At 40.0% G+C, this 25,193-nt stretch overlaps 1 protein-coding gene across 1 annotated transcript in view; it reads right to left on the bottom strand.

Annotated features, from left to right (window-relative positions):
- The window catches only part of LOC111668449 (contactin-associated protein-like 4), a 97,393-nt gene that overhangs the window by 57,202 nt on the left and 14,998 nt on the right, over positions 1-25,193 (bottom strand). Inside the window, exons 2-3 of the mRNA XM_023424523.2 lie at positions 12,403-12,513; positions 635-828 (exon numbers count right to left, since the gene is read on the bottom strand). Of these exons, the coding sequence (XP_023280291.1) occupies positions 635-828; positions 12,403-12,513 (305 nt within the window). The remainder of the gene's footprint in view (positions 1-634; positions 829-12,402; positions 12,514-25,193) is intronic.

Genomic DNA, 25,193 nt, shown 5'->3' with positions numbered 1-25,193 from the left:
GATTTATTAACCCTCAGGGGTCCCTCTGTCCTTTTTTGGACATTTTCTTCACTTTTCTTTTTTGATTTGCTGATCATTTTGGCTGTGTTACAGCTGAAGGTATGGATTTCTGCAAGAAAGTGTCTTTTTTGACATATTTTTAAAATCTAATGTCAGTTACTGTTACAGGTCTATTATACACTGGTAACACATTTTGTACCCTCTGAGGTTCCTCACGTCCAAAAAAGGACACACAAAGAAAATATATCAATATTTTTTTCTGCTTTTTTTGCATAAATCTCTTAAACCACTTCAGTTCTGCTCAAACCTGCCAAATGTTTATTAGTTTTCAGGATTTTAACCCTTTAAATGCCAGTTTGAAGACATGTTGCCTCTTGTTTTGTCAAAAAAAACAACACAGAATATGAGATATTTCCCACATAATACATGATGGAGGGATGTGACATTGTTTTATATCAGAGTCTTTTATATCAAGACATTTCTCAGAAGCAGAATATGATCAGGGTGACTTTTGAACACTGGAAATAAATCATGTACTCATGCCGGCAGTAGCCCCTGTGGCACTCAAAATTTCCCTGGAATTTTCTAGTTACACTATACTGTTTTGGTTCTGTACACTCCAATACGGACTCACCCCTAAACTGTCCTCCTGTCTGTACTGTTTCCAGTTGTGTCCCGTGTCGCTGAACATCAGCAGGTACGACGACAGCCAATCAGAGCTGCCGTATCGCCCCTGGGTTGCGACAGCTGTGATCTTTGTCCGCTCGCCCAGGTCGACCTCCAACCACTGATACCTGTCTGAGGTGAGAGGGGACCAACCTCCAGCTCCTGCAGAGAGTGAAAATTAAAGGTTAAAAAAAAAGGGTATAAAAGTAAAAGTAAGTTGTAATGAGATTTTTGAGTCACCAGCGCCTGTGTGTGCGTGTGTGCACGTGTGTGACGAATGAATTGCTTGACCTTTAAGTCAAACTTATTTTGTTGTAACAGAGCCAGAATAAAGCACATTTTTGCCAAGTACATACAACAGTTAAAAACCGATTTCAGTACAATGGTTGGACACCGTGTTGTGTATTTTTCTTGTTGTTCTGAAACACCGAATTGGTTTAATTTCAAGAAACTGCAGGGGTGTTTTTTTATTTAAAAATTTGACTTTAAAGAATCAGAGGCAGTCAGATTGCTGCTGTGTTATACAGAATTGTATTTATACTTTATAATTGTATTTTAGCCAAAGTACGTGATGGAATTTCATGAGTCCATTAAATAAAAAAACAATGAATAATAATGAATAATAACCTCCAAACTCCGAACAGTTTTCCAATTTACAAAACTGCAGCCTCCAAAACTTTCTTTGAGAAAAAGCAGTGTTGTTTAGCAGACATACTGGATGAATAGACTTTCTCACCTTCTCACTAACTTTCTCAGCACACAAATGTGACCTATAAGTGACCTCTGACCTCTGATCTTAACTGACACTATACAGCAATGGATTGCAGAATGAAATGCAGTGTACCATCCTTGCTACACACGTTTACAAAACGTATTAATAAGACTGACATAGAATTAAAAAAAAAAAAATGTGAAGGTAAATAGAACAATTACTTTAGTTACTACTTAATAAGGCTGCATTTATTACTGTAAATCAAGCTTTGATAGGAATAACAGTGTTATAATAATAACAGTGTACCACTTTTTTGCTAATCACTGTGTCATCAGTATGCAAATATTTGGTCATGAGCAAAAATACTGGACAAAATTTAACCTGATGATGTTGCACGATGAAAAGTTAAAGTTGGGTAAAGTCCTTACAGTTCATCCTGAGAGGATCATGAATGTTTGCAACAGTTGTCAGGACATTTCACTTGAAAACACAAATGTCATTGCCAGAGCATCAAGGTAGGTATTTCACAGGTTGGTGAAACTTTTATCAGATCACCAAAGTCAGTCAGATTCATCCTCTGGTGACCAAGAATGTCTGCGCAAAATTTCATGACAATCCATCGAATACTTGTGGTTAAATAAAAAACATCCACTGAACAGTTGAATTGCAAATGAAACAATGCAGCTAATGTTTAAAGATATCACTGTCCCTCATGCTATGTTTTCTATGTATACTTCATAATGCTTCTGAGGCTGCGGTCTAACACCGACAGGAGAATCATTTCATTCTTTCTTTTACATTTTTTGTGTATGTATGATTTCTGCTCTCAAATACTGACATCCTCGTGGCGAGATCCTCAACTATCCTCTTTGAGTTCAGTGCTGAGATGTTTTACCAGAGTTAGTGTAATATTATTGTGCGGCCCCTTATTATATTTCCCAAACAAAACATCAACAAGAGGTCGTGCATTGCTTAGTTGCACAGACTGCAGCACCATTTTCATCCTTTTCCAGATATAGCCTTACTAAGAGGTTGTGGCGTGATCTATTGATTCGTTTTACAGTTTGCCTGCAACTCTGCACCCTTTGCTATATAAAATATCATCAATGAGAGGTTGTGGTGCCAAGCATTGATTAGTTTTACAGTAGCCCTGCAGGTTCCTTTCCCATGTTACATATCACCACTAAAGAGCAGTGTTGTAACATATTGATCGGTTGTGCTCTGGGCCAGTAAGCTGAGAAAATAAAAAGAGGGCGTTCAAAACATGTTGATTAGTTTAAATAAAAGTGCAGTTTTTCAACAGGTTGGAGGCATTTCCTCTGTGTAGCACTGTATAGTACTAGTATTGCCTAATGTGTCCTATCCCCCAAAATACTTTGAGAAAAGGCTGTGGAGTAAGTTATTGATTAACCATATACAAGCTATTTGTCATTAAACTTGCCTCTGTTTTCAAATACAGACTGAGAGAGAGGTAGCCAGAATCTTAGTCCACCCCCCCACCCCCCTTTTTTGTGTGTGGGAAAGTGCTTTGTCAGGCCAAAGCGATGCCTCAGAGCTCAAACACCAGATGGACGCTTCTGAAGAAGAGGGCTGCTCACCTATGTCCCACTGAGCACACACACACACACACACACACACACACACACACACACACACACACACACACACGCGCGCACACACAACCATCCGTACAGTAAAAAAGAGAGCAGAGACACAAACATTGGACGTGGATAAGCTCCTGGAAAGCATTAAAAAACAAACAGTTTAAATGTCACTTGTCCTCATGTTACCTTGCTGTTGTCTGCTTTACGTTTTACCAGCGGAAAACGAACATTTTGAAACAAAGCAGCAAACAGAATTTATCATAAGCCTCCAGGGGACAGTGCTCGGTTGTTCCACTTTGGTCTAAAGGCTGAAGTCACAACTGCAAGCCATAAGATACCCTTGGGTCCAAAAAGTCTTTTTTGTGTCATTTGTGTGGTCCAGCAGTCAGAACAACACAACAGATGCCTGCATCTGGGCCCAACAAGCACAGATCACAGGGACGTGTAGAAGCTTTTTCAGCGAATGCACTGAACATTGATCAACTGGTAAATTGAAAGTTTCACCTTCAAACTCACCCTAGTCTTTTCACCATGATTCTCAAATACCATGCATGCATCAAGTAGGCTGCTACTGTCACTGAACCAGTCTGGCTTTTCATCTCACGCTCAGTTTTACCAAACTCCTCACATTCTGTTAAAATTCTCCTCACATCTGGATGGAAACTTGACTCTTGTCAACTGACTGAAACCTCCTTTCCAGCACCAGCTGGCTTTGCCCCTCTTTCCTAGCACATTGAGCAGTGTGTTACTGCAATAATATGAGCTTCATAGATTCACAGCACTCACAGATACAAAAGACAAAGACCATGTAACAGCAATCCCCTGGTTCAAGCCCACAACAGTTACTTTTAGTAAGATGTCCAATAAAGAAAACATGCCAAAAAAACATATAGATGAATAAAAATTAAGAGGAACAGGTTCACATGTCAAGGTAAAATGTTTGGTCCACTACATATTAGCTACTGGAATCTAGCCATAGGAAAAGGTCAGTCTTATCTGATTTGATATGATTGTGGTTAAATCTATCGTAGCTCTTCATTTGTATGTTCAAGTAAAACTAGTTTCTCTTTATCTTGAGTGTGGGAAGTATGGTTTCAGTATGTCCTCTCTTTTCTTTCAGTCAAAAAGGAGAGTGAACAATGTGCTGTGGCAGAAAATCACTGCAGTGAAAATGAACCAGTGTCGCTCCGGTGGCTGGTGGAGCCTGATCTTTAAAGAGCTAAAGGCCAAAGCTAATAAGTACTTGACTAACAGACGTGTCCAGTGACAGCAGAACGGAAAAGAGCAGACACTCTGACCTTTACTCATGAAGATTAGACTGTAGAGAAAAAAGGAGAAAAAGATCAGAGGAAATGACTCAGAGGCCGAGAGGGGTTGCGATTTACTGTGTCCACCCTGTCAGTATAACTGAAACAGGGGCGAACTGACGGCTGACGCTCGAAACACTTCCTTTCACGGCTGTCTCTTTAAATCAAAGAGATCTCCCTGGTTACTCTCTCCCTCAGTGTCTATCAAGGAACTAGATCTAACCATCCACTGGGAAACGTACTTACAGTTAATGATAGAGAGTGTGTATGACATCACTGATCTGCCAGACAATTACAAGGCCAAACTCTCCTTCAGTTTTCACCAGTCAGGGGACAGTAGGTGGTTGCCAGTGGCGACACACGGCTCATTATCTGGCATTTCTCGGCTTTGAATAAACCAGCATTTTAACTTGCTTTTCATTTCTGAATTTTATCAGACAGGCTACATCCAATTTCACCACAGCAATTACAACAACCATGTCACATTTGAGTAGTGCCACTGTAAGACTGACACTGTGTTGCTAAATGTTAGCAATTAGCTAAACCAGCCAATGGAAAATTACAAGCACTGAGCGCTTGTTTCCTACTGCACAAAAAGCTGAGCGCCGTGCTGCATTTTCTCCTCCATTTTGGATTATCTTTCAGTTTGTATTGGTTTGTCATTATTTCTCCACACAGCTGAATTTAAAATTCATGATTTATATTTGTACTTCACTTGATTGTACCATAGCAATGTAGCCTATTCATGTAGCTGCTGCAGCTACACTGTTGACACAATGACACCTGCTCTGTCTCCCTTTCTCCTGCATTCAGGGTGCTTTCCCTTCTGGTAAATTATGTTTGCTCCCCTCCTTGCTCCTTTGCGATCTGGTCCTCCATCACTGTGAATGTTACAATCCCTGAAATGTGTCTCAGAGGGGACGAGGAGTGAGGAGCGAGGAGGATCCCAGAGGAGCTCAGAGCAAGGACTCACAGGCTTTGTACCAGAGGGCAACAAAACCCTTTGATTGGAATCTGTTTATTGATTGGTCAGCTGATCAGATGGGGTGGGGGTGGGGGTGGGGGGTTAAAGGGCTGGTCGAGCTGTGGTGAATTAACATTGCATGATTGAAATGCTGCAGGCAAAACACCTGTAGAAACAGGAATGGGACTACCAGCAGCAGCTATTATGTTATTAATGTTTATTCATAACATAAAAACTATCCGTGTGTAGAATCTGAATCATGAAGCTTTGCTTATTTTTTCCTTCATAAGCCAAGAGGCTTTTCTTTTCTTCTTCTCCTCTTATTTTTCAGTCCAAGTTTATCTTGGCTGACTCAGAAAAAAAAATATACAGATACAGTGTTGGAGCAGAAGTCAACAGGCGCCAGATGTCCCCTTTGTTACAGTCACTTATTTGTCCACATTTTACATTTGAGATGCTGTCCGGCATGACAAGTTACTGTCTCTTTGAAGTTTGTGAATATATGTCTTCTGTCCTCACATCTCTCTCTGTCATCCTCGCCGGGAGGAGCTAATACATGAGGAAGAAATGTGAGTGAGGGAAGCGAGGAGGCGATGGACGTCACCCTCAGTCCAACAAACCTTTCTTCCCCAGCCCTGGCATCTCATATGACGCTCTAAATCGGAATGACAGGATTTAGAGATATGAGATGCCAGGGCTTGGAAGACACCACCTGTCCACCAGAGGCCCTCAGTCTTCCTCACTTTCCCAGTCACCTGATCACCATACCCACCATGCACACCTGTCCCTCATTGCCTAGATGAACACACCTGTGCTTTGTTCACTCATTAGGCCTCAGTATATACATATATCCAGTATACTCACCCGGATTCAAGTGTTGCCCAACTGCTGTTGTGGTTAGCTAGTCTTGTTTATTTTTGTCTGCTTGTTGCTGACTGCAACTTTCTACCTGTCCCTTCTCCAGCTTTGTTTACCTGTTCAGACTGTCTTCATGTCATGCCACCCATAAGCCTGTTTATTGTCCACAAATTTAAGTTAAGTCCATTTAATTCAACTTGCTCTGCCAGTGGGTGTCTGTATCTGTATTTGGTTGCTCTTCTCTGTTGCCAGCACCATGCACCACTTCAGAAATTTAAATATAAATTGGGCTATGGTGGCTGTGGAGATCCCATGTGGCGAGCACAAGAACCGTGACTGTTGTGTTTTCTCCTTCAACTTTCACCTGCAAAGTTTCAGAAAGGCTCGATAATCTTCTCCTTTTCAATGACACAAGACATTGTTTCCACAACAAAGTCCAATTTCCTTGACTGAAAGAATGTTAACAAACTACTTCAGGCTATATAATTATACAGCAATATGACTTGCTGTACAACATATCCAGTGTTGCAGTGGTTCTACTGATGAGCAAAATCCAACACTGAACTAGAAATCACTTCCCACGCTTCAGGCATGATAACACAGAAAAACAAATGCTCTTTGTGTGCCGCACTTATTGACTCAGGTAGAATCATAAAGTTGACACTGGGGAAATAGGACCATGGCATATAAATTAAAGCCAATGTGCTGGCTTGTATAGAAAACAATGCAGCCTGCATAAATTGCCATTATACTAAAAATCCACCCTATCATTGGAAAAACTATCAACATCAAGGACTTGATTACCTGTAAAACAAAAACATTTTACATGATACGATGTCCACGTGGTAAAATAGGTGAAAGCTCTCGTAACCTTTAAAAAGCATATCACTGAGCATTGACGCTCTATTAAGAGAAATAATATGACTCGTCCTGTTGCAAGACATTCCAATGAAAATATGAAAGGATGATTCATCTCTATTCTTTTTGGGCATAGAAATAATTAATCCCAGCCAAAGAGGAGGTATTGTTGATTTTCTCAGGAGGAAGAGGGAAGCATTTTAGATTTTTTTTTTTTTTTTTCTTAAAACTTTATTTCCATGAGGCGCGAATGAGCCAAATAATAATTATTAGACAATAATAAAGTTCTTCTGTATACTGACAGTGTTTGGAGTTGCAGCTCTGTAGAAAAGAACGGTCGCAGGTGTTTTGACAAACATCATTTGTTTCATTTCTCATTATCACATGCAACACAAATTTCACATTATCGCATGTTCAGCTCACCAACTGGGCACTCACTAAGAGATCCCTCTAGATTATTGGCAATTCATCGGCATTTATTCATTGTAGAATACTAATTGATCACTCTCTACTTTCCCTACAATTCACACCACCTTACATATCTTTTTTAGGAAATTTCCAATAAATTATAAGAAAATTATTGGGAAGTTACGGACCAGTAAAATGCATTTAATTTATGTAAATGCAATTAATTTATGCCTGTTTTCCCTTAAAAGTCCCATCATCAAATACTGTTAGTATGATAATAAATAGCATGATATATAGATAGGTATAGTTGATGAAGAGGCAATTCTTTTCCACAAAACAAAAAACTAAGTAGGCTACCTTGAGGTGGGTTTAACCTCTCACTTCATCCCTCATACTTCAGTAATCCACTTCAGCTGTAAGGACTCTGACACTTGAGACCAACTCAATTTGTCTCCGTCTTGTTATTAGAGCAGTAGTGTATGTAACAGGTAAAGACGAGAGCTGGTCAGGCTGCACAGCTGTCCTTCTGCTTCACTGTTGAAGGGAGACCAAGCCTGACATGAGGCCGCTGTGGACAGCAGCTTCACTATATAAGGAGCAGATGGATGGATAAGTAAAGAAAGGACTGCTGAATCATTAATAATGCACCGAAATTCCACCTGACAGGTAGAGAGGACAGAAGGGAACATACAAAGAGAGAGACACGGGTAAAATGAAGAGTCAAGTGGGAAGGAAAAGGCCGGGCAGGCAGCAGAAGAGGAGAGCTGTTGTAGTGAGAGACGGGTCGAAAAGTGAAAAGGCATTGTTACGCACAGACTGGCAGCTGAAAGGAAAAGAAGAGACTGTTATACCGGCCTGGAATGAGAGCTCGTAATTTGAATGAGAATAGGAGCAAGCCTGGACGGTAATATCAGCAGCTCGATAACATGTCAGATGGACAGGGAACCTAATGGGCCCGATGCTGCAGCAGGCTGGGAAACGTCAGACATCTCCTGCAGGCAAAGCGCAACACATTTCCACTCCAGTTTCAAGTTTAATATTGGAACTTTGTGGAAGCAATAGAGCGCACAAGGAACACACACACACACACACACACACACACGTAAATCAATACATGAATAGTTGGCAATCCATACACACAACCAGAACAGGATCCAATTAAAGTTTAATTCCACTTTTAAATCTAATTCATTTAGAGAGTGATTACTGTTCCGCAATAATTCTTAAGTCTATCCAACATAATTGCACAGACATCACTGATAACTGTCAGTGTTGCCTGAGAAAAGGAAACGTTTAAACATGGGAGACCGCTATTAAGTTTTGGCAAGAAGACTGAGCTGACTGAATTAGTTCCCGCTGATGAAAATGTGACGGTGGACGGAGAGAAACTAACTAATGAAGAATAAGAGACTGAGGATGAAAACAGAGAGAGGTGAGGAAACCCAAATAGTGAGTCATTCATCCTGCAGGTTGTCAGTAAAAGAGACTAATTCATCTCCAGTCTAGTGCCTGCTAGAACCAGACGTTCCTGGGCCCAAATGTAAAAATGATGTGCATGAACAAAATATTGAGCGTGCCACGTTTTCAAAAGAAACTGCTATGTATAAGAAAGTATATGTGTATATCTCCACACATGCTTTACCTCAGACATAAACACATTTATCACACTGAGCTGAGCGCGATTAAAACAATGTGGCAAGAAAATTGACCTCAAAGAGGGAATCTGTGGACATTTCAGCTGAAGGCTTTATCCGTTCAGCATGTCATAATCTGTTAGGCACACCATAGGTCTCAACAATTTCCCACTAACTGGCACAGACTCTATCAACTGGCTGCACACACTGACACATAGGCTGCTTTGGCTTCAGTTAGAAGATGATTCTGTTGGCAGCTGAAGGAAACAACAACTGTGGTTTATATACAGTCAAGCAAGGTGAAGTAGGAATGTGTTACCAGCCATTAAAGGATAGAGTGGGCACTGGGCTCATGAGTGTGTATGAGTGCAGGGAGGGGGGGCATTCAATATCATTAAGTGTCTTCTTAAATATCTACAAGTCAATAGGCAGCTGGACTTGCTGCTTTAGATAAAGATCAGCTGAGACTGAGAATCTTCACAGCCAGTGCAGTTCTAACTGCTATTAATGCAAATCAAGTATTTTCTAAAAATGAAGTCATTTCGACTCTTTGTTTTTTATTCTATAGATCAGCAACCTTAATTCTTTTGTTCTTGTGACACACTGACACATTGAAACACACTGCTTTCTATTTAGTACAACAACTACATACGTGTTCCCCACGCTCTAGAGGTGAGCGGATGGATCCCAAAATATCAATACTGCAGGTACTACATCTTGTGTTTGAAGATCAATTCTAGAGTCAATAAGATTGATACCAGTTACAGTTTCTCTCTTCTATGTTGAACTCATTTCAGAGTTAAGATGCTGGGAAAAGACATGAGTAAGGGAATAATAATAATAGGGAGTAATAGAAGATTAAATGGTTGGTTTATCATTTTATTAATTATTAGTTGACCATTCATTGAGTCTTGAGTTCTCCTGCTTCACTGATCATCATCAGCATCATTAGCAGTAAATGTGTTAAAAGGGTACACAATTCTCCTCATCCTGTTAAGGGTCAAAGAGGTCATCTGAAAGGTCAAAGGGTTGCATGTGGGTTGAGTTTTTAAGTAAGGTGTCTTGTGTTCAACGACATATGTGTAAGTAGTAGATATGCAAATGTACGTCTCGTGGTTGTTGCTATTGGTTGTAAACAAGATGATATGTATCTCGACCAGACGTGTGTTCACTTCTTTTCCCCCTGTTCTTGAACTTGTATAATGGTTAGTCTGACTCTGTGTTGGTTGGACAAGGACTGATTATACTTGCCAACTTTGTGTTGGCCTTGTCAACCTTATTGATCAATAGTAACCTTTTTTTATTAATCTTCAGTCTGTGTCTTTGTTTTCTTTTTCTGTGTTTGTGTCCAGAATATTCACCACAATATCATAATGATATATCTGAAGCAGCTGTACCAGTCGTGCTGAATCATGTCAAACTTGAGAAATACACTTGCAGATAATCATACAATTTTGTAACTTCTAACGTGAAGTCTTCATGTAATAACATATACACTATATATCTGGCTCTTTGAGTCAAGCCTCCAGTGTGATCAGCTAACCAGTTTAAAGTCTGAAACACAACATGAGCTTAGTTTTATTGAGTGGGGAGAAACAGAGCTGCAGAGTTGTTGTTAAAACTTTTACCATGAACAAAATTTGGATTATTGTCCATTCTTATGATTGACTGACTAGGATGCTAAAGCCCACACATAAAATGCCTGCATTTATTTTGTAGGTGATATTTCAGGGCTCTGCTAATTTGTTTATTTAGCGAGTAAATGAAGTGAGAGTGCAGCAGCAGGAGATGGAAATGAGATGGAGACATTCGTTTATTCATCGATTTCCTCAGCAAATAGCTGGGATCGTGTGGGCTTTTCACGGTTAATACAGTTGGTGAAGAAATGTGACAAAACCGCTGCCAACAGCTCGAGCTGGGTTTGAAAAATGCTGTGATGAGATGACAGAGTTATGACGCTGACAGCAGTAGGCTGGTCATTCATTACACTCAAAATCTTAACCCCGGCATTTTCTCATCTTGACATAATTGTGCATAATTATTGTTACTGAATGGAAGGGTGGGTGAATCTGAACACAGTCAGTCTAAGGCATCTACATGTGTCAAAGCTGTGTTATGGCGGTAACTACACTACTGAATTTTAAGCAGAATTAATTGATCAAATGAGCAGTATTCTGCAGGTTCGTCTTCCATCAGTTTCCCAGGTAGTGAAAATCATTCAGATCCAGATTAAACTCGTCTCACCCTCTCAGCTGATCCTGGGCTTTGATGTCAGGATAAAGCAGCGAAGCCTGTTCCCTGCAGAAATCTCCACAACAAACCGTCATCTTCATTTTGTCAAAGCCTCACATCAGCATCCAGCACAGGACTCCCTGCTGGGTTTCCATGCTGGACGAACAAACACCTTTCACATTTATCCTTCTGATGTAAACCCTCAATACAAACGGCCCCTATAGAGAACAAAGACGAGACAAAGCAACTACTGCTTGTTCTCTCTTTTAGATTGTCTTGTCTCTCTGAAATTATTCTGATCCTCCGTCTCCCTCTAAACTGGTCACCTGTGAGTTACCTGTAAGTCTTTGTGAATCCACTAAAAACTTCTTCTATTCATTATGTGTTGTGATGGACCCCTGGCCCATCTTTGTGATTTCTGTATGAGTTATTGTTCTGTTCTCTCATTTGTGCAGCAGGTGCTTGGAGGGTGGAGCTATATATAATGTCTACAACAATAGCAACAATCCCTGCCATCTCGAAGTCCCCAGGCTAAAGGATGTTATACACCAACACTAGAATTACCTGCTCACGGTTGAACACCTGCACCAAATTGCAGTAAATAATCATAATCTCAATTGAATAATGGCCAGTGTTTTTGCAGAACATTATGAGGTCACAGTCTAGTTGACCATTTGGATATAAAATGTCATCACTTCATCATCTTATCCTGTTAGACATTTGTGTTAATAATTGTCATAAGTGTCATAATTAGCAAATAAATTCTTGAGTTGTGGCCTAAAACATGTTTTTTGAGGTCACAGTGACCCTGACCTTTGACCTGTGAGTACCAAAATCTAGTCAGTTCATCCTTGAGTGAATGTTTTGTACCAAATTTGAAAAAATTCCCTCACGGCAATACTGAGCTATTGCGTTCACGAGAATGGGACAGACGGATGGGCTGATAACCCAAAAACATAATACCTCCGGCTCTGACTGTCGCCAGTATGGAAAGTGTCATAACATGACAAACAGGCATGTTGCAAATGAGTCATGTTAAGTCATGTGATGTAGCACCTTCAGTTATATCCTGCTGTACATTCTTTTCAAATCCAGTCCAACTCATCAAACACAACAGGATCCAGTCTATAACTCAGTCAGTCAGTGTGTTCTTCCTCACCTTCTCTCCTGTTGAGTTTGGCGAATCCCGGCGCGTGGCTGCTGGACAGCTGGGAGGAGCTCCTGAAGGACGATGGCGGCAGATTGGATACCAGCGGGCTATCACACACCTCTGTCAACCAATCACAAAACACACATATTTAGGGATTTACACTTGATTAATACCTAACCTGTTTGAACATAGAATTTTTTAGGAAATTCAGTTTCACTAACGTTATGGGAAAAGACGAAGTTGTTTTTGTAACCAAAAGATTTGAGTTTTCATTAGAACTGGCAAGATTGAAAACCTTTCCTCACTATATCTGACAAAGAAATCAACAAACTATTTCAAAACCATGTGGGAAAACTAAAGCATGTTTGAATGGTGTCTTTATTCCAAACAAGTTCCAGTAAAGTTGAGATTTTGGAAATAGTGCGTTTTCATCAACAGTAACAACATATTTTGTTAACTTTCACCAGCTCTCAGAAATATTACATCATTTCTCTTCTTGTGGTTACATTATTCCACATGTTAACATTCATTATTCAGAATTTACTATTAATAATTTATGTTTCAGCCTTTACCGTCTTCCAATTTCCCCATATTTTATAGGTCAAACAAAAATATTTAGATGAGGGTAATTTGAGAGAATCCACAGACATCTGTAATCAGGAAAAGTCTCTCACAGTGAAAGCGTCAAAATGTAAAAGCTCAGAAAAGTAGACATGGTTGAACAGAAGTACTGCAACACTTATCGTGAGTGATACAGCACGTAGAGGATGAGAAAAGCAGCATACCAGAAGTTATTTGGTGGGAGCATCGCATTTTTACTCTCAATAAACACCATTGAGTGGATAAGGAGAAGTGGAGTTGTATCATTGAGCAGCATGTTTAACGTCAACGAAGTGAAAAAAGGCTGTTGACTTCACATTCCAGTCTTTCATTGCACAGTAAGAAGTTCCCAGTGATACAAGCGTCCCCTGTTCGCATGACTCTAAACTTATTATGTCCAAAATTGTAAAAGTAGTTGGAAAGAAACGTCCAAACTCTTCTCCAGAGTGAAAAACAAAGCTGAGTAGTTAAGAGAGCAGAGATCAACAGTTAAAAACCAATAGGGATGACTAGAGCTGATACTTTGGTTGCAAGGCGATGCTAAAATTCTGAAAATATGACTTATTTTTCTACAGTACTATTGGTACCAAAGGTAAAGTAGCTGTTGTAGGTAGTGAACATGTGATTGTTCCAGGACTGATTATATAATAACCCTACAAGTGTTCCAGTCTGACATCAAAAGAGAAGCAGCACATTAAACAGTAACAACAACTTGTTGAATGGCAGCCATACTAATGGAAAAAAAACACAAATGGACTTATATTTTATATTTGTCATAGAAGACCAAAAGGCAGTGAGCAAACAGAGCCACAGAGCATTGTGAATGAAATGAGGAAACACCTCAAACATATCCAAGCAGCTGTTCATGGTGTGTGAGTTTCAGTTGATAACTTTGTATTAACAACATGTCAAAATGTTCATGTTAACATTGTTGTTTGTGGATTGCAACAGCTGGTACTCACAAAGGCTAATGTTAGCTTGTTTAGGCTAACGTAGCGACAGGGTCCTCACAATATTAGCAGCCTCCTGTCATCATGTTCACTCTTTTAAATGAACATTTTCGTCGTCTTGTCAGATTAAAATGCTGCTTGCACAGACTACACGGAGATGTGTACATGTTTGTTAGCACACTCGGCATGTAGCAATGTAGCTGTTTTTTGCTGCGGTATTAAATTTGGTATTGAGAATTGTGGAATTTCAAATTTCTGGTATCATGACATCCCCAAAAACCAGACTGAGGATACCACATTATCAGACACAGCAGGAGATGGATTATTCTCCGTCTCTTACTCTGAGTGAAAAACTGTTGCATTGGTAAAAACAGCAGGACGGGAGCTCACTGATGGTGTGTGATGAAAGTCTTGTGCCTCCAAATTATCCAAGCTTTTCAGGAGCAAAGAAACAGTGCACAAGTTGTTTTCAACTTGAGCACTGTACATTGTAGAGTTTATCCAGTGGAGTCCGTAAAGGATTTTTAATACCATCATACAACACAGAGAGAGAGAGAGAATCAAAGCACCGAAATCTGACAAATGAAAGTTTCACATGACAACAGTTTCATCATCGTTCCAATCAAGTCTCTTACTATATTACAACATGAGTGGCAGAGCAGAGTCTAATCACTGAGAAGGAAGCTTAATGTTCCCCTGGTGGAAACAGGTCTTTCAGCTGTAATGGCACCATATTAGATGAATGAACAGTGTAATAATGTGCAGTTGGATGAATTAATGGTGTAATTCTGCCTAGATGGATAAATGAACATTGTAATCATGTCATGTTGTGGAGATGAATGGCGTCCTGACTGGCTCATTGCAGGTCGGATATTGATGGAGAGGGATCAGTGTTGTCAGAGGAAACCTGCATGTTCACACAATTTAATGGTTTATGGACGATCGACTGCAAAAAATAAACCCATTATATGTTATACATACCACAATGATTAACAGTAATTTAGCTTGCTTTAATTGGCATCTGCACCGCATTACACAGGAGCAGCTATTTCATTTGTTTGTTAAATTTACATTACACTGAGAAAACACAGTAAACAGTAAAAAGTCACAGTAGAAATGAATGTTTGTTTTATGAGATGTTCTGAGGTCTGAGCAGTGTAATTATATCTCACACAATAACACACACACACAGATTCATGAACATCAGCTCAATAAATATTCATAGTTTCCCTCTCCAGCTCCGAACTGTAAGTTAAAGCCAAACTAACGCTGCCTCCATCTGAAGCCTCTCTGTTAATGGATGTTGTTCTCCACCGCTGAGACAAGAGCCTATTACTATGATTCACACTGCGGTCCGATCTCGGCCCACAGCTCTGACAACAAGGCTTTAGCTTCGATTACTCTGTCAACATTAGTGTACTTCACCTCAACAACTCAAGGTCTTCATCTGCCTCTCAACATCCTCCACAGACTGATGATTTCACTTTTTAAAGAGAAAGAACACTCCAATTAAACTAGTGAATGACTTTGACTTCATTAGAGAACTACACTATTTACTTCTGTAACAAAAAGCAAAAAGAACATGTTAAAGATAAGTGATACTGATAGAATGTGATAGAATTAGGATGAACAAATGAGACACTTGATGAGCAATTATAACTATAAAGACCACATTATGGAGTTTGTCTCACTTCAAAATGATGGTGGTTAGTAACTTTCAGAAGGTTGGAAGTAACTTTTCCCTGCAGGCAACAGATGACAATGTAAGGTCAGAAAAATAATCGACTCTCAATGTTGGTTGGAAATGAAAATTGATCACAACTAGAATGTCTGTATTTTAGACGTGGTTTCTTGCCGGGAGCAGGTGGTGGTCACTTGCCAAGACCTTCAGACGTTGCTGTGTTTACAAGACCAGAGGTTAGAAGACACCCTTTGATCAGCGCTACTATTTCATCTTCTCATGCTAAACTGTGGGCAGACTGGATGCTACAGCGACTGACTATCGCAAAGTAGTATTATGAGACGAGATGGGTCGGGGCTAACTAGCAGATAGCATGCTAACTTCAGTAGACGAAAAGAAGTGATAGAAATAGAAGCGATACAAGAGAGTTACTTTCCACCACTGGAGACAGCTCTTCATGTGAAGCAAACAGCTGTTAATGCTAACTTTGCCATGTAGCGATAGCAAAAACATACATATAGTACCTTTTTTCAAACCAACAAAATATCAAGGTCAGCTGTTGTCAGTGTTCTATGTCAAACTGACGTTGACATTAGACATCACAACCTTCAAGAAACCAAATATCAACATCTAATGACGTCGGTGGCCAGCTGCATGTCTGCAGGGTTAAATCAGATTTTTCTTCTTTTTACAATCCTCTGATTCAACAGACAAGCAGCAGAAGTGAAAGCAGTGCATAAGCAAAAAACAGAAGCAGTTTCAGTGTCTACTAAGACTGTGTTCAGGCACAGTGCTGTGTGTCTAACACACACTCACTGTAGTTACACACATGAAATGGAAGAAAACACACTAGAAGCATTAAAATCCACTTTTGGGTTTCAGCTAGGTACGAACAGCGCATGTGAAACACGAGCTGTTACACAGCCTGTGTAGACATCTGCACTGCTTTAAAATAGAAGCTTATCTTTTATATTACATATACATGAGACTGAAAAACCCCAGCTGATATATCCCGTGTAGACAAACCTTTACAAATCTCAATTGCAAAAATAAAACCTTTCTCTGATCTGACACACCATGGTTTTCCCCCTTAAAGGCACCTTGAAGGATTAGAGAAAGATCATAGGACTACAGGGTTGAGGAAAGATCTTAGTTTTGTTTAAAATTACTACATCGACCCCACCTCCTCCCTCTGCGGACTGTGGCTCATTCACACTACAGTATATCCTCCTCGCTCAAGAGTTATAATCTTTATGGCCATTAGAAGGCTTTATCACTTGAGAGTAAACAAATGTGATTATTGGGCATTTACATTTTTACTGGAGGACAAAAGACAATAAAAACAAGTGTAGCAGAGGACTGAGGTCACTGTCAGTCTCTGATGTGACGGTGCCTGATGTCTATGAATATTTAAGCTTGATAACATCAGGAAACCTCCAGTGTGGCCTCCGAGTAGTTTCTTTTTGATGATGAAATTATCTGGTATTAAGTTTAAACTCTATTTATGACAGTTTGTCACAGCAGGTATCACTCAGTACTGAGATGTACAGTCACACAGTCAGTCTTCAATAATTCAGTAATTCTGATAATCTTGATCATTGCAGGCCTTGGCTTCGGAGACACTTGTTACTGTGGGTGGTGGGGACTCCTCAGTGTGAAATGAGAGGCACGGCTCTCCACTGCTGAGTGCTGTAATCCCTGAGGAGATAATGTGTGGTGAGAGCGCAACCTCGCTGAGGTAACACTCCACAAAGAGAGAGAGAGAAAGAACCCGCAGATTAAAAACACCGGGCCACTTTTCCACAGCGGAGGTTTGGCATTTAAGAGTGGACGCCGCTGTAGGTGTGACCGGCGGAGCACAAACACAGACAGCTCAGAGGAAAATGGAGCTAAATGTTGAATACCTGTTGGACTCTACAGCCGCTGAACCTCAACACTGACCCCGGCTGAGAGAGCTTTCCTGAATATTAAACTACTGCACCGTCCTCCCCAGCAAAAACAGCACAAAAACAAACGCGCCTCCTTTCTCTTTCTGTCGGCCTCAACGTCTGATCGAGGGTGAATTCACTAAAAAACCCTTTTCTCATGACATTTTAAATTTTGAGCATCCAGGTTAAAAGAAGAAACAACTGACATTTCTGAATCAGTAGCATCACTGGAAACCAAGGAGTTAGGAACAAATAACACTTACAGAAGATAACATTAACAGACATTATTGTGGAGCATAAAGCTAGGGAATGATTGCCTCAAGGTGTGAGCACTTCAAAGGAAAAGAAGAGAATATGTGAGAAAAGCTGACAATAATAGAATATGGAATGATTCTGCTGTCTTGAATCAGCTGTGGTAGAGAATAACACTGTCCCAAAAGCCTCAGCTGTTTCTTCCCCAGGTGAAAAAATAAGAGGGGAAGTCACAGTATAACGGAGATCTCCTCCGACAAGAGCATGAAACCGCTGACATCTGAGTAATGGGATTTAGCTTTTCATCTCAATAAAATATCCTCCCATCAAATGAATGTTTAATCGTTTCTGGTACCTAAGGAGGATTTAGAGGGAGTAAAAGAGTCAAACATCTCTCCTGCAGCCCATCCATCCACCCACACAGTGTCAGTTTTATCATTCGAGGTGAACAAACTGTGAATCTGACAGCAGTGAAAAGTCTCAAAGGATGAACAAAAAAAGTCTCTGGAGTGTTGAGGCCTTGGCAATGTCGAGCACAATTAATCAACGCTGACATGATAGCTAGACTAATACTTGGCACTGGAGAGACAGGGAGGGAGGCCACAGCTCATTCACCTGCATTGTCCACTTCTTTACTGTTTTGCTGCGAAACAAAGTGCGCACACCGGAGACCCTGAATACTGATGAGCTCCATCCATCACCTCAACAAACAGCAGTGAACAGGAGGTCCTGCACTCCAGAGCTCCATAAGCCCCACAGACCCAGAGTTCAGTGCTTCTCAGTGTGAGCCGAGCCGACTTATTTACCCATTCAGAGCACATCGCAGTAAGCAGGATAATGAGGCTCCAGCGATGGTGGTTTTTGCTCCAAAGCTTTAACAATCATCCTCGTGCAGAAACTGTCAATGTTCATTTTACTAATCTGCATGACTTCTACCTCCTGTTTGACCCAAAGAGATCCAACTACTACTGAAAGTGTGCTTGTAACTGGATATAGCACAATGGGCTGTCTTAACAAGCTGATTCCAACTTTTGAGTTCATGCTGCATCAGACAATATTCTAATGAAAGGGAAAAAAAAGAACATAACATTTTTACCCCACTTTTAGTTTCATCTGGCACATATGAATACAGAGCGTGTTCTTGGTACACAAGGAATGAATGAAGATGAATTATTGCATCTATAAAATGTTGGAAAATAGCAAAAAAACAACAAAACTCCACAGATATTCAATATGCAGTGATATAACAGAGAAAAGGTAAAAAATTCTTTAATTTAATAAATACCAGGCCGTTCACTCCCACTGATTCATTTTTCTTCATATTATGGTCCAACAGAGCGGGGTTATATGCTGTAAAGCCTCACACATACTTTTCGCATCTCTGGACAGCTGCAGATGTTTCTGCGGGCGTGGGAACATGCACACAACTCTATTAATGCTACAGCTGGGGTCAGCTTTGGTCTGGTGTTCCATGCATTCGCATTTCCGGTAATGCACCACAACGTTGTTTGCCTACCTCTCTAAAAATCAAGAAGTAGGACTCCACAGGACAAATTTTGGGCTGCACACAGAGGTCAGCGTAGGAGTCTGTGCGGACTCTCGTGGACATGGGCAGATAACAATATTTTACCAAAGCAGACCCTCCTGAACATGCGGATACTGAAGGTATGAACTGGCCTTAAAAGTGGAGGTTGCAACAAAGCTCCATTTTGGATTCTCCAGCTTGAGTAAAACATCCACACTGTAAGCGAATCCTCTGACCGAGCAATTCCATTGGAATGAAATAATTTCACCTCAAACCTTTGCAATTTTAATTGCTGGTGTGAAGGAGCCTTATGTTTCCATTTGCCACAAAACAAAACACTAAGTTGAAAATTTCCTAATCCAATTTCATCATGTCAAACTGTCATTTTTCAATATATTCAGAACACTTCACCTAATTAAATGAAAGACAGAGCTACTGCAAGGAAAATGACCTTGTTGAAGAATCTGTGACAACATCAGCTTTGAAGATACACTAGACCAAAAATAATATAACAGTTGTTCTTTTTTGCTTTTATGTGTACACTAGGTTGGATTTATATTCTGGCCGTGACAGATACAACAAGCTGATTAAAACTGCTGAATAATTCATCAGGAGCCAGTATCTGTTCTAAAGCTGCCTGTGGCCCGACTTGTTAATTGATTAATTGAAATGCAGAGCAGTGTGCTGTGCTAACTAATACCCTGAAGGTAAGGACATGGCAGGAGCTCTCCTCCCCTGGTTTAGTTAGCACTGTTTTGACACATAATTAATAGCACAGGATGAAAGGATCTGATCAGGCTGCAGAACAGCATATGGCACCGACCAGCCACACTGCAACTTCAAATACCCCATTCAGTCATTTACTGCTGTTTATTCTGGATATATAAACTGACACTAAAGGAATGATTTAACATTTTACAAGATGTTACACCGTGAAGGGTTAGGGCTAAACAAGTACCAAGGACAACACACTGGATGACAGACTTTTTACTCACTCGTCGAACAAAACCTTTCCTTTTCCTTTCCACACAACACAAAGTATTATTTAACTGTGACTGTTATTAAATTCTGTGACTTTTTGACATTTAATTTTCAGCCGTACCCCACTGTACAGTGGGTAATATTCAGATGTTAATTCAAATTTGAAAACTGAAATGCAAAATGAACGATGATCTTTCATTTATGCATTTTCATTTGTGCAAGCACTTCTCAAGATACAATAAAAATGAAGATGTAATTTTTCTAAGAATTTGAAAATGGAAATGAAAACAGCATTTGACATTTCAAAGACATAACCTGCTGTTAAAAAAAAAAACAGCTTCCCCATCTATTAAGTGTACCTAAATGTTGTTAAATATGTATCTAACACATTGAAATAACATCCATAGATACTAAATCTGACACACCGTATTTTCCACAAGCTACTTGATCCAAATACTGAACTAAAATAAAAATATCAAATCTATAAGTTTAAATTCTTGACACATTATGAAAGAAAATTTGGCTGGACACAGCACCCCTGAAACTCTGTTTGTGAGGGAAGATATACGCCATTCCAACCCCAGCAGTCTTTGACAAACACAGACACTGTTTTTCAGAGTGCAACAAACCAGACAACGGACACGTTTTCGTTTTGTCCTGCCATCAAGGTACTTGTGGAATCACCACATCGCCACCTACTTTCGTCATTTTATGAAGCACCAACTGAAATCGACAGGCTGCTGGCTGAATGTTTTCTGTTCACTGCTCTCTGCTGATGATAATTAGCGTTGGTGATTTGCAAATCTGTGCATTTTGCCAGCCTCAGTGTCTGAACTCAGTCATTCACAGGTGCACACGTAAAACATTTCACACTCTCTAATTTTCACTGTTATGTGCGAGCAGAATTCCGCACTGTAGAGCCAGAGTGTAAAAAAGGAGAGGAGCTGCATTGAGCCAAACAAAGCACAATACAGTAAAGAAATGCAGGATAGGTATCGAAGCTTAACAGGGGTGTTAAAGTGATCTTTGAACATTTTAACACCACACCCTTTTTATATCCAGTCTGGATTGGACTCGGTTAAAGGTCCAGCATTGTATAAAGTGAGATTTCCATTTCTCTTTTGATCATAGAGAAGGTCTAGGTTGTACATTAATAGTGTGAAAGTATCAAAGGGCTCCATCTACAGAGAAATGCACACAGCCTCCCCTCTGATTGGCTCACTAACCTGTTGCTACTGGAGCTCCAGAGAGAAGTCTGAGAGAGGAGATGTAAAACTACATTAAGATGGTTTTTGATTCTTAAAACCAAAAATATATCTTCTTATAGATATCAACAAACCACATCACTCATGATGAACCAAATAAGAATAATCAGCCCAACAACTGTAATGTGTGTCCCAACTTTTAAACAGTGCAATAAAGATGAAATCACTCATTAAAAAGTCATTTAGTTGAGGCAGAAAATTAGTCCTCAGGAGACAAAGTCTAATAATAGCTTTTCTCCTTTAGTGTCAAAAGACCTTTCAAAAATGCACTTTAATGCATGCAGAGTGGACAGCCAGCACAAACACCAATCAGCATAATGCCAATGTACCACTGCCTTTTAAAGGGAGAGGACAATCATCCTTCTCACTGAGGCTCATCACACTGAGCAGTGATGTGGGTTGCCGAGTGGGAGACAGACATCAACCAAATGAAGTGATCCCAACAGCGACGAGCCACATCACGGCAGCATTTAAAATCTCTTCATCTTTAAACTGCCAGGTTTTACTCACATAAACACAGAGAGAGTTGAAACAAGCTGCTGAGAATCAAGACTTTCACCAGAGCCCAGTTCAAAGACTGCTGAAGCCCAAAAAACATTCACTGTGAAGCGTAATGCAAGAAATTATGCAGATTTTAGAGGGAATGCTACGGGCTACATCACTCGTACTAATGGCTTTAGGAGAAGATATGTATAATAAAATATCTACTAATCCACCAGTACTAAGTAAATGATTTGAATATATTACATCTTAATTGAAAATATCAACACATGTCCATAGAAAAAAGGTTATTTGTTACTGTCATTCAGGTATAACCACAAAGACATTCATATCATCCAGGCATTTTAGCAAAATTATATTATTTCAAAAAAGAGGCATTAAATTTAATGGGACCCTGGGGACCCATAAAATGGAAAAACAGCACTGATTCAGTTGAGAGAGTTATAATGCAGAAAAAATTATATAATTCATATAATATTACAATATTATATATAATTCGAACATATTATTTTTCCAGCACAGTCCATTAAGCTAAAGCTGGATTGCACCAACAAGGTTTAATTTAATCTAAGATTAGCTCTAATCAGAGTTTTGGTTTAGTAAAGCCAAGTTTATTAGTTTAAACTTTAAAATGTTTTAACAAGTATATCAACATATCAAAATTAAAATTAAATAAATAAAAACGTAAATAAATATATAAATAATCTGCATGCATCAGGACCTAAAAGTAGGTATAAAAGAGTGGTGGAGGGGGGCCATTAACTGCTTATGGCTGCTCTTTTTTCCAAAACAAAACCACATTTTTGCTAGCTAGCTAACTTAAAAAAGCTAGCTTGCTAGCTTAATAGTACTCGTGATGGCTCGACAGAGGACTCAAATTCTTCCTCCTTTTGAGGAAAACTTGATGGCTGAATTAATATTATTATATGGCCAAATCATAGAAGATAAAAAAACGGATAACAGCACGGAGAAAAATAAAGAGACTGCTTGGCAGCAACTGGCTGACTGTTTTAACGGATGTTCGGCGTAAAAGAAAAAAGGGAAGTCGCTCAGCTTAAAGCTTGTTGCAAAAACATAAAGACGAAAGCCCAAAAAGATGCGTTGAGTGTGAGACAGGAGATGTTCATCACAGGAGGAGTGCCTCTGCTGACAACAGGTGAGTTGTGTAGGCCAAACAGGTCTCCATCCACCCGCTGGAAACAACCAGTAGTGTAGAATCTCAGGGCCACCAGGAGTTTGAGCATCGGTGGTAAAGCTGCATTTCTGTCACTGCCATGTTTAACAGTTGGCCCAATCCTCCTGTCCTTTGTGAAACGGTATCTTCACAAAAGTTCATCTTCATCATAAAACTCAAGTGGGTTGAGTCTGTCTCTCAATTTTCTTTGAGGAAAGTTTGAAGTTAGCGCTAGAGCACAGTTTAAATTGGAGTTTAAAGTTTTGGTGCTACAAAATTAAATTTAATCTTGGTTTAAATTAAAAACTAAACAGACATTAAAGAGAGGTTTAAATTTATTCTCTTAATTTTAAACTAATCTGGTGCAACAGAATTTCAATTTAAACCATGATTTAATCTGGTTTAAAAGTTAAACCATGTTGGTGCAATCCAGCCTCAGGGTATTTGTTCTTTATTGTAATAGAAGTACAGTCACACCTGTTGTGATCTGCCACCATAGACTGTATATAAAGATGGACATGGCCTCCATGATGTCACCCATAGGTTTCTGAAGAGCAGTTTTTAAGCTCAGAGCGAGCTGCACTGTCGCCACCATCTTGGCAGTGCCTAACTTTCAGCTAATCCAAAAATGGACAAAGAGGTGGGGCGTGTGGAGCCTAGACCTCGGTGCATGATGGTTTGTGGCAAGCATAGGTTCACCCACCTGTCACTCAAAGCAACCACACCCTGAAATATGCAGAATTCATATTCTCATACAGTTGTCATGAAGGGGGGAATTAGCTCTAGAGACCAACAACACCCAAGAGAATGGAGACAGAAACGCACCAATAAAGGAAGAAAAAGGGAAGACGGCAAGTCAATAGACAAACAATCAAGACCACACCCCACACTACTTCTATACACTGCTTCTACAACAGAAGACTAAAGAGCTAAAGTTATTTGAATAACAAAATACTCCTTACATATTACTCACTACAGTAATTATAGTACTTCACTAATTGCTCAGAGGCAAAAGTAATTAGTTACATTAGATATTACATTACTTTCATGACTCAGTCCAGCTCTGTCAGCTCGTTAAACAACTTCAGAGCCTCCACACCCACATGTCGCACAGTCTGTATTTAAACCTGCAGTAACTGTTGGCCACTTGTGAGCAGAAAAATTAAGATGTGAACACAAGAGAGATTTAATCACCCTTTCAGTTGATATGGGGAACCTGTCTACACATCAAGCAGTTATGGAGCACCATTAGCATTAATTTCGGGTCATGTTTCTGGCCACCTGTTGAATGGAAGTCCAATATTCTCTCTCTTTTAGGCTCTGGTTTTGATGTCTTCCGACTCCTGAGGGAAATATCTGGGTCTCTAGCTGCCAAATGCTCCATATGTTCACCAGCTAGTCTCTATCACAGTCTGTCTGCCATTTGCAGCTAAGCAGGGAGTGCACAGTGGGTTTTTAGATCTTTTTCATTGAAAACAGCTGCCTGCTGCGGCCAAACATTACGCTATGAAAGCGGTGAGTGTGAATCGTAACTGTAAAATTGTGGCTGGGCAGCTGAACAATGAGCTGAAACTCAAAGCTGAATAAAGCCAAGGACAGCTGTATATTTGGGTGATAATTTTCTGTAGCTTCTATGCTATGGGGGACCCCTTTCGCATTGTCACACGAGGTGCCACAGGACGTAGTGTAGGGCTGAACGATTAATCACTTTTGCGGTAATTTTCTAACCACAAAGGCTGCAATTACACTCTGGTCATGTGACATGCAAGCAGGAGTAGAGCAGTCAGCTAAAAGAGGGCACAACAACTTGGTACACTACACTTTCACCTGTTGTACAATGGCCTCAGGCTCGACAGAACCTGGCACTGCGGAAACTTTAGTGTCAAAGAGGAGCAGTACGTCAGTTGTGTCGAACTATTTTGGCTTTAAAAAAGAAGATGCTG

This window comes from Seriola lalandi, unplaced genomic scaffold (assembly GCF_002814215.2).
Source record: "Seriola lalandi dorsalis isolate HSWRI2012SDOR001 ecotype SW California unplaced genomic scaffold, Sedor1 jcf7180002054736, whole genome shotgun sequence".
Taxonomy (NCBI): domain Eukaryota; kingdom Metazoa; phylum Chordata; class Actinopteri; order Carangiformes; family Carangidae; genus Seriola; species Seriola lalandi.
This window is presented reverse-complemented; position numbering and strand designations above follow the sequence as displayed.